The sequence below is a fragment of the Coregonus lavaretus genome, assembly GCF_964263955.1.
Source record: "Coregonus lavaretus genome assembly, contig: HAP1_SCAFFOLD_4784, whole genome shotgun sequence".
NCBI lineage: Eukaryota > Metazoa > Chordata > Actinopteri > Salmoniformes > Salmonidae > Coregonus > Coregonus lavaretus.
In genome coordinates, this window is record NW_028164089.1 from 35,702 (window position 1) to 46,687 (window position 10,986).

Sequence of the window (10,986 nt, forward strand, 5' to 3'; positions counted from 1 at the left end):
CCTCCCCTGGGTGACAGTGTGTGTCCTCCCCTGGGTGACAGTGTGTGTCCTCCCCTGAGTGACAGTGTGTGTCCTCCCCTGGGTGACAATGTGTGTCCTCCCCTGGGTGACAGTGTGTGTCCTCCTCTGGGTGACAGTGTGTGTCCTCCCCTGAGTGACAGTGTATGTCCTCCCCTGGGTGACAGTGTGTATCCTCCCCTGGGTGATAAAGTGTGTGTCCTCCCCTGGGTGACAGTGTGTGTCCTCCCCTGGGTGACAGTGTGTGTCCTCCCCTGGGTGACAGTGTGTGTCCTCCCCTGGGTGATAAAGTGTGTGTCCTCCCCTGGGTGACAGTGTGTGTCCTCGCCTGGGTGACAGTGTGTGTCCTCACCTGGGTGACAGTGTGTGTCCTTCCCTGGGTGATAAAGTGTGTATCCTCCCCTGAGTGACAGTGTGTGTTCTCCCCTGGGTGATAAAGTGTGTGTCCTCCCCTGAGTGACAGTGTGTGTCCTCCCCTGGGTGATAAAGTGTGTGTCCTCCCCTGGGTGACAGTGTGTGTCCTTCCCTGAGTGACAGTGTGTGTCCTCCCCTGAGTGACAGTGTGTGTCCTCCCCTGGGTGATAACGTGTGTGTCCTCCCCTGGGTGACAGTGTGTGTCCTCCCCTGGGTGATTAAGTGTGTGTCCTCCCCTGGGTGATAAAGTGGGTGTCCTCCCCTGGGTGACAGTGTGTGTCCTCCCCTGGGTGACAGTGTGTGTCCTCCCCTGGGTGACAGTGTGTGTCCTCCCCTGAGTGACAGTGTGTGTCCTCCCCTGGGTGACAATGTGTGTCCTCCCCTGGGTGACAAAGTGTGTGTCCTTCCCTGGGTGATAAAGTGTGTGTCCTCCCCTGGGTGACAGTGTGTGTCCTCCTCTGGGTGACAGTGTGTGTCCTCCCCTGAGTGACAGTGTATGTCCTCCCCTGGGTGACAGTGTGTATCCTCCCCTGGGTGATAAAGTGTGTGTCCTCCCCTGGGTGACAGTGTGTGTCCTCCCCTGGGTGACAGTGTGTGTCCTCCCCTGGGTGACAGTGTGTGTCCTCCCCTGGGTGATAAAGTGTGTGTCCTCCCCTGGGTGACAGTGTGTGTCCTCCCCTGGGTGACAGTGTGTGTCCTCCCCTGGGTGACAGTGTGTGTCCTTCCCTGGGTGATAAAGTGTGTATCCTCCCCTGAGTGACAGTGTGTGTTCTCCCCTGGGTGATAAAGTGTGTGTCCTCCCCTGAGTGACAGTGTGTGTCATCCCCTGGGTGACAGTGTGTGTCCTCCCCTGGGTGATTTGTGGGTGTTTGTAGTAATTGCTGGTGTAGAGTGTGTATGTGTGTGTGTGTGTCATTCCCACTAGTGTGATTTACTTAGTGGGTACTGGTGGTGTGTGTGTGTGTGCGCGTGCATGTGCATGCACACATATCTGCATTGTCACCTGGGTGATGCGTGGGTGTGTACACTTGCTGTTGAGTCCATTGTTCTCCAGCCACTGGCTCTCAGGCTGGGGACAGTGCTGCTTGAGGGTGCAGCGGTTCTCCCCCTTGCACCACACACAGCCAAACAGGGGGTCTGCCTTCAGACACAGCCCACAGCTGCCTCTCTGGGCGTCACACTTGTATATGTGGACTGTTGGGAGGAAGGGGGGGGGGGGGGGGTCACAGGGAGAGAACAGGTTAAAAACACATCACACATCACACAATCAGTCAATCAATCAATCACATCAGCAATTGTAACAAAGTCCTTTACACCCCGGCCTAGATTTAAAATGATAGCCTGCATGCATGTATATTGGTAAATGTGGGTGAGAACAGTTCAGAACAGGTATTTGGGTTTATTCTCTTTCTTTCTAAATTGCTGTCTGCATTTAAGTATTTCCAGAACATGGACAGTATTTTAATCATATTGTGGAAAGCATCCATTTGTTGATACTGTCTCTCTGTCCCTTGTTCTGTCTCACTCCCTCTCTCTTGTTTCTGTCTCACTCCCTCTCCCCCATCTCTTTCTCTCTCTCTCTCTCTCTCTCTCTCCATCTCCCTCTCTTTCTCCCTCCCTCCCCCCCCCCTCTCTCTCTCTCTCTCTCTCTTCCTCTCTCCCTACCTCCCTCTCGCTTTCTCTCTCTCTTCCTCCCTCTCTCTCTCGCTCTCTTTTCCTATCTCTCGCTCTCTCGCTCTCTCCCTCTCTCTCTCATTTAGCTCCTGCGACCGGAAGCTTCTTGCCCCTGCTCATCCACTAGTTTAACATTTCATCTCCATGGAAACCGGACAGATTTTTAATTGCTATTAGATGCTTGTGTGATTTGTCCATCAAATGATGCCCCCAGAGCAGCCTTCTCCCGGGTAGCTAGTGGGAGAGAAGAGGAGGAGGAGGAGGAGGAGGAGGAGATGGAGGAGGAATTCTGTTCATCTTTAACTCTCACTCTCTCTCTCTATTTGTCTCCCTCTTCCTCTCTCTCCATAGACACAAAATTGTTCTATATATCCATGCAAATGTAAACACCAATGTGAGCAGAAATAAATCTGATTGCAAAGCCAGCGAGGTGCAGTTAACCATTGTCATTAGTGATTCTATTTGTATGTGTTTAAACCAACTAGTACCATCATGCATGGTTTAGTCATTGTACATATCTCATATTTTTTTATATATTTTTTATCACTTTGGTACTATTTTCACAAGAATGTGGTCAAATTTCACAACTCTTAGTACAAAACTCAAAACAGATCATCAAAAAAGGCTGTTTTTTCAAAACTTTAAGTACATTTTCATTTGTCTAAGTACAACACACAAAATCAGTAACTTTTTCACCAAACCTAATCAGTGTTTCATCTAGATATACCGTTTGGTAAACCTATAGATTTAAACTGGTTTATCTACTATATATTGATTTTGAGAACTACAGAAATAAAATGTGTGTTTGTAAAGTATAAACATCTAAATTACATGTATGATACATGATAACCATACATAATGACTACTCATTATTGCTAATTGATTTCACATATTGGTCACCATATAAAAGGGGGTGTGTGAACACTTGCAATTTCTTTCAACATGGAGCAGGATAGACAGCAAGGGAGAGGAAGAAATCAAAGAGCTCGTGGACAAGGGGCCCGTCATAGAAGTGGGCATTGGCTCCATCAAAGAGGTCAAAGAGGTGGGCATGGGCCCCGTCAAAGAGGTCAAAGAGGTGGGCATGGGCCCCATCAAAGAGGTCAAAGAGGTGGGCATGGGCCCCGTCAAAGAGCTGGGCATGGGCCCCATCAAAGAGGTCAAAGAGGTGGGCATGGGCCCCATCAAAGAGGTCAAAGAGGTGGGCATGGGCCCCGTCAAAGAGGTGAGCATGGGCCCCATCAAAGAGGTCAAAGAGGTGGGCATGGGCCCCATCAAAGAGGTCAAAGAAGTGGGCATGTGCCCCATCAAAGAGGTCAAAGTGGTGGGCATGGGCCCCATCAAAGAGGTCAAAAAGGTGGGCATGGGCCCCGTCAAAGAGGTGGGCATGGGCCCCATCAAAGAGGTCAAAAAGGTGGGCATGGGCCCCATCAAAGAGGTCAAAGAGGTGGGCATGGGCCCCATCAAAGAGGTCAAAGAGGTGGGCATGGACCCCGTCAAAGAGGTGGGCATGGGCCCCATCAAAGAGGTCAAAGAGGTGGGCATGGACCCCGTCAAAGAGGTGGGCATGGGCCCCATCAAAGAGGTCAAAGAGGTGGGCATGACTATCCAACACAACACTGGAACTCTTCCAAGTCAAGGAAAGCTTTTGATTTTATTAATTTATTGCCACAGGGGCCCGCCGGTGTAACTGCTTACTGACTACACTGTAACGTTACTGCATGATTGTAGTGGGTTTACTAAGGCATTAGTTCTATTAGCTATGTTGACTAGGACGTTACTTTAACTAATATGGGGACAACGATGTAGGCTGTGTGTAGCGGTTATGACATGGTTTGGCTTGGAAAGTTTTTTTTTTGCCTGGTCACATACAGCTGATGTGTTGTGCATTGAAGTCCACAAGCGAAGGGAAAAGGTTAGAGGAAGAGAGTGCATAGAGGCGAGAAGGAATACAACGTGGCTGCTATGAATGTGAACTGTGTTTATGCGTGATCAGGGGTGTATTCATTCCGCCGATTCTGTTGAAAAGCTTTTCTTAAACGGAAGAAAACGAAACAGGGATAAAAAATACTTGAATTTGTCCAATAGAAACTCTTGTTTGCAACTGTTGGACTAATGATTATACTCTAGATAAGATAGATGCAGGCAAGATTGTGCAAGGCAGTATTGAATGTGTCATTGTCTGTCCATGTGTCACTTTCTGTCATCTCAAATTTTTCTCTCGACCTGTGTGCACCTACGTTGTAAACTTTCATTCATAGGCTTGGTTGTAGCAACCTCATGATGGGTATAGGGAAAATTTGAGTATCATGTAGTAGCCTACACCTATCGATGTTACATTGAACTGGGTGAATGGAATATGAAGGACAGTCATCCAACATGTTGTAATAAAAAAAAAGTGAAACGCCACTGATTCTTACAGTATGATCTATTGACAGTATACGCTGTTCTACCCTCAGACTTGACCGAAGACCCCATGGTGGTGGCTGTGGCCGTGTGCTGACCAACCAGCAGGAGTGGGCAGTAGTGGAAATGGTGAGGGCCAGCAATGACATATGGCTGTCCGAAATAAAGCAGGCCATAGAGGAGAACGATGATTCCTTTGCCAATGTGGCATCTGTCAGCCTACCAACAATCGCCTGCCTTTTAAAGAGGCACCAGGTATCTATGAAACACATTTACCTGGTGCCTTTTTAGAGAAACAATGACCGGGTGAAACAACTGTGGGCCGAGTATGTTCAGATACAGCACTATACACTGTATTACTGTTACTATTAATGCACATGCTGCTTCACAATTTCATATTGTAATTATACTGTAAAACTAAATAACCAAAATATATTTTTAGAGGGTGATGGTGCTTGATGCTGCTGTGAACCATCACAAGTATATCTTTGTTGAAGAAGCGGGCTTCAACCTGACCAAAACTCGGCGCCGTCCAAGTGCCTGGATAACGAGGGGGAAACAACTCCATGTGCGCAGCTATCACTGAAGATGGTTTGGTAGGACGCAGGCCATTACTTGGATCCTACAACGCTGCACACCTCATTGTGTTTCTCAATGAAATTGAGCCGGCCTGTCAAGGTGAAGGGGTCGCCTATGTCATTGTGTGGGACAATGTCAGGTTCCACAATGTAGAGGTGGTTCAGGTATGGTTTCGGGCCCATCCCCGATTTGTGACCCTATACCTGACCCATACTCTCCTTTCCTCAACCCTATTGAGGAACTTTTTTCAGCATGGAGGTGGAAGGTGTACGATCAAGCTTGGATTCACCATGCCAAAATATTTTTCCCGCAGTGTCTTGGCCAAATGCTCAAGACAGGCTTGATGCAAATGATTGCGTGTTAAACGTTATGCTTTATTTTCATTAATTTAATTTGTTTCATTTAATTTCTTACATTTAATAACAGATAGTACACCTGCAATTATATCTGAAATAAAAAATGCTTTTTTTGCATGAATGATTGTAGAGGATGTCTTCATTGATCACACCTTTGATTACATATTGAATAGATATTATGGGAATTATAGATTTTCTGTCCATTTTGTTGGGTAATGTAAGTGCATTGCCTAATGTGAAAACGGTGTAATCTACTATAATTTACAATACTGTAGCATATTACTTTCAGCACTTCTAAGAGCGATTTGAAACACGTATCTTGCATTGTTTGCTATTGTATTAACTGGTAGTTAAAACAACTAAATTGAAAAGATATCATTATGTTGTGTTTTGGTGATTAAACCAATGTTCTCATGACATTTCACAATAAACTTATATTTTAAATCAATGGTTGTGTGGTGAGAGATGTTCACATTCCAAATGAATGCACAATGACAGGTTTTGAATGAATGACTGGCTGTTTAACAAGTGTGACCAGTTTGGAGTTTTGTACTAATAGTTGTGAAAATGTACCACATACTTGTAAAAATAGTACCAAAGCGATAAAAAACAAACTGTATTAACCATTCCTTATATCCCTTTCATGGATGAATAAATAGATAGACAGACAGACAGACAGACAGACAGACAGACAGACAGACAGACAGACAGACAGACAGACAGACAGATAGATAGATAGATAGATAGATAGATAGATAGATAGATAGATAGATAGATAGATAGATAGATAGATAGATAGATAGATAGATAGATAGATAGATAGATAGATAGATAGATAGATAGATAGATAGATAGATAGATAGATAGATAGATAGATAGATAGATAGATAGATAGATAGATCGATCGATCGATCGATCGATCGATAGATAGATAGTACAGCATATTGAATATTCTCTTTTAGTGTATTGCGTGTGTCGTCTGTGGTAATATGCTACTGGGCAGAGGGAGACAACTGACAGAGGAAGGTATGAAGCGAACAAGCACCACAGAGGAAGGTGTGAAGCTAACAAGCACCACAGAGGAAGAGAGACGAGAGAGAGAGAGAGAGAGATGGCGACTGGGGAGATGGAAAAAGGGAAGAGGACGAGGCGAGACGAGCGGTGTGAAGCTAACGAGGTGAACAGAAGGAGGGAAAAGGGAGAGAGAGAGAGAGAGACAGAGAGAGAGAGAGAGAGAGAGAGAGAGAGAGAGAGAGAGAGAGAGAGAGAGAGAGAGAGAGAGAGAGAGAAGAGAAGAGAGAGAGATAGATAGATAGAGATGCAGAGGGAAATGAGATGTGAGAGATGGAGAGTAAGGGAGAGAAAGAGAGGGAGATGAGAGAAGAGACAAAGTTATAACCAGACACCGCCGCCCACCGCAGCAAAGTAATGCCACTTCTGCATCTGTGCCGGTGTCAGGGGGATGGATACCACCGCAACTGCCCGCCTGTTGCCATGGAGACCGGCTACACAGGCGATGGTGGTGATCGGGTGGGGTGTGTGTGTGTGAGGGGGGTCCTCACCTTTATTGTCGGCGGGGTTGTCGATGCTGAAGTCTCCATTCCAGATGACCGTCAGGTCCACAGGGAGGCTGCTCATCTCCATCCCATCATATGAGTACTGTTGTCGCCATGGGGACCCAGAGAGGGGGAGAGAGAGAAAGGGGGAGAGAGAGAGAGCACCAGAGAGAGAGAGAGAGAGAGCACCAGAGAGAGAGCGAGAGCACCAGAGAGAGAGAGAGAGGGGGGGGGGGGGGGGGGGGGGGGGTAGAGGTAAACATTCAACCCAGGTAGAGTACATTTTCACAGACAACTATCAAAGCTAGTCAGAGTGTTTGAGACACTCCCATTCAACAGTAGCATATCATTCAGCATAGAAACCCTTTCATTGGGAGTATTTCATTCCAGAACTGAATGACACATAATAGGATTGCTGAGGGAAGCTGGAATTTAGAGAGTGTATTTAAACTCATCAAGGCTATCTGCACATGTACAATGAGAGACATATCCTTGGGCATGGAGGACTGGTGCCAGACAGTGTAGGTATGTAGAGGAAATGTCTTCAGCTCTATAGTACTGATTACTAGAAATGAGGGACCTGTATTGCGATTCTACAGTCAATAGCTCTCCAGACAGACTTGAGATAGAGTTGTGCTTGTGTGTGCATCTTCTGACTTTCACAAATAACTTCAAATATGTCTCTGACCAACTCTCTCGCTATCTCTCGCCAAACTATCTTCTTGACCGTAACCAGTCAGGCTTCAAGACAGGTCACTCAACCGCGACTGCTCTTTTCTGTGTCACGGAGGCTGTCCGCACTGCCAAAGCTGACTCTCTCTCCTCTGTTCTCATCCTCCTAGATGCATCCACTGCCTTCGACACCGTGAACCATCAGACCCTCCTCTCCACCCTCTCAGCGCTGGGCAGCTCAGGCTCTGCACACTCACGGATTGCATCCTACCTGGCAGGCCACTCCTCCCTGCACCACGTACTCTCACTACTGGTGTCCCCCAGGGCTCAGTTCTAGGCCCTCTCCTCTTCTGTCTATACACCAAGTCACTGGGCTCCGTCATATCCTCACATGGTCTCTCCTATCGTTGCTATGCGGATGACACTCAACTACTTTTCTCCTTCCCCCCTTCTTCACCCAGGTGGCGACACGCATCTCTGCATGCCTGGCAGATATCTCAGCCTGGATGTTCGGCCCACCACCTCAAGCTCAACATCGACAAGACGGAGCTGCTCTTCTTCCGGGGAAGGCCTCACCGCTCCAAGACCTCTCCATCACGGTTGACAACTCCATGGTGTCCCCCTCCCAGAGTGCATAGAACCTTGGCACCCTGTCATTCTCTGCAAACACCAAAGTAGTGACTCGCTCCTGCAGGTCATGCTCCTCAACATCCGTAGAGTACGTCCCTACCTCACACAGGAAGCGGCTCAGGTCCTAATCCAGGCACTTGTCATCTCCCGTCTGGACTACTGCAACTCGCTGTTGGTTGGGCTCCCTGCTTGTGCCATCAAACCCCTGCACTTATCCAGAATGCTGCAGCCTGCCTAGTGTTCAACCTTCCCATGTTCTCCCATGTCAACCCGCTCCTCCGCACACTCCATTGGCTTCCAGTCGAAGCTCGCATCCACTACAAGACCATGGTACTTGCCTACAGCGCAGCAAGAGGAACTGCCCCTCCCTACCTTCAGGCTATGCTCAAAGCCTACACCCCAACCCGAGTACTCCGTTCTGCCACCTCTGGTCTCTTGGCCCCCCCTGCGGTGTGGGCAGCTCCCGCTCAGACCAGTCCAAGCTCTTCTTTGTCCTGGCACCCCAATGGTGGAACAACCATCCCCCTGAAACTAGGACAGCAGAGTCCCTGCCCATCTTCCAAAAACATCTGAAACTCTATCTCTTTGAAGATTATCTTAAATAATCTCACAGCAACCCCTTGCACCCCCTCCTCACCCCCCCTAAAAATATAATAAAATAATGCCTTTCGTGAACTAACACTTTACTTTTCCCCCTAATAGCACTGACTTTGCTGATAGCTACTTTGAGGGAAAATGTACTCACTACAACTATGATATGTGGTCGTCTCACCTAGCTATTCTTAAGATAAATGCACTAACTGTAAATCGCTCAATGACTAAAATGTAAATATCAAATACATCCCTTCCAACAATTTCATTCATTGTTTACACCAAAAACATACATACACAAACCCCCCCCCCCCCCCCCCCCCCAAACACACACCATCATCCCCTACACTCACCGAGGTGTTCTGGCACTGAACACTGCTGCTGTTGAAGCGGAGCGCGGGCACCCGCTGCTCCACGCCCTGGATGGTGAGCAGACACTCATAGCCCCGCTGTCCTGACTGTGGCTGGGGAAGGTTCTTTGCCCGTAGGGTGATGGGCTTCACCACGTTGACCGGCACCAGGATGCGCTCAGTGGGCAGCAGCTGGGGACACTCCTGCAAAAGCGACAGGGAGAGCTGGTCAGGAGGACCAAAACGACAGGAGCCAGACGTCAACAGTGTGTTACTCCCAATACACACTTGTTTCAGACTTAGAATTTAGCATAGTTGACTTTACTCGTGGTTGTCAAGAGTGAAAACATCAACAAGAAGTATTGACTATGTTATGACATTTGGGGTTATACTTTGAGGTCAATATCATACCGTATCGGCCATTCTAGGCTAACAGTGAACCTACGTCCTAGTAGAGTTCAACCCTGTAGAAATCTCCCTATAGGCCCAAGTCACTCCTCACATCCACTTACATGGTTATACAGATACCATATCTAACTGTGAAACGACATTATGAATGAGTGTTTTTGGCGACTATGGTATTAAACCCTGAGCTACAGCTGGAAGAGTTAGTGTTGGTTGCCTCTAGTGGTTAGGTAGTTATAGCTGGAAGAGTTAGTGTTGGTAGCCTCTAGTGGTTAGGTAGCTATAGCTGGTTGAGTTAGTGTTAGTTGCCTCTAGTGGTTAGGTAGTTTGGCTGGAAGAGTTAGTGTTGGTTGCCTCTAGTGGTTAGGTAGTTATAGCTGGAAGAGTTAGTGTTGGTTGCCTCTAGTGGTTAGGTAGTTATAGCTGGTAGAGTTAGTGTTGGTTGCCTCTAGTGGTTAGGTAGTTATAGCTGGTAGAGTTAGGTTTGGTTACCTCTAGTGGTTAGGTAGCTATAGCTGGTAGAGTTAGTGTCGGTTGCCTCTAGTGGTTAGGTAGTTATAGCTGGAAGAGTTAGTGTTGGTTGCCTCTAGTGGTTAGGTAGTTATAGCTGGAAGAGTTAGTGTTGGTTGCCTCTAGTGGTTAGGTAGTTATAGCTGGAAGAGTTAGTGTCGGTTGCCTCTAGTGGTTAGGTAGTTATAGCTGGTAGAGTTAGTGTTGGTTGCCTCTAGTGGTTAGGTAGTTATAGCTGGTAGAGTTAGTGTTGGTAGCCTCTAGTGGTTAGGTAGTTATAGCTGGTAGAGTTAGTGTTGGTAGCCTCTAGTGATTAGGTAGTTATAGCTGGTAGAGTTAGTGTGTTGCCTCTAGTGGTTAGGTAGTTATAGCTGGTAGAGTTAGTGTTGGTTGCCTCTAGTGGTTAGGTAGTTATAGCTGGAAGAGTTAGTGTTGGTAGCCTCTAGTGGTTAGGTGGTTATAGCTGGTAGAGTTAGGGTTGGTTGCCTCTAGTGGTTAGGTAGTTATAGCTGGTAGAGTTAGTGTAGATTGCCTCTAGTGGTTAGGTAGTTATAGCTGGTAGAGTTAGTGTCGGTTGCCTCTAGTGGTTAGGTAGTTATAGCTGGTAGAGTTAGTGTCGGTTGCCTCTAGTGGTTAGGTAGTAATAGCTGGAAGAGTTAGTGTTGGTAGCCTCTAGTGGTTAGGTAGCTATAGCTGGTAGAGTAAGTGTTGGTAGCCTCTAGTGGTTAGGTAGTTATAGCTGGTAGAGTTAGTGTTGGTTGCCTCTAGTGGTTAGGTAGTTATAGCTGGTAGAGTTAGTGTCGGTTGCCTCTAGTGGGTTAGGTG

General features: G+C 47.2%; 1 protein-coding gene across 1 annotated transcript in view; it reads right to left on the minus strand.

Moving 5' to 3' along the window:
• The window catches only part of LOC311117479 (plexin-A4-like), a gene marked incomplete at both ends in the record, with an annotated part of 37,339 nt that extends 27,670 nt beyond the window's left edge, over positions 1 to 9,669 (minus strand). Inside the window, 4 exons of the mRNA XM_084192402.1 lie at positions 1,436 to 1,626; positions 7,010 to 7,106; positions 9,250 to 9,471; positions 9,658 to 9,669. Coding sequence (XP_084048528.1) covers positions 1,436 to 1,626; positions 7,010 to 7,106; positions 9,250 to 9,471; positions 9,658 to 9,669 — 522 coding nt within the window. The remainder of the gene's footprint in view (positions 1 to 1,435; positions 1,627 to 7,009; positions 7,107 to 9,249; positions 9,472 to 9,657) is intronic.
• Between the last annotated feature and the right edge of the window lie 1,317 nt (positions 9,670 to 10,986).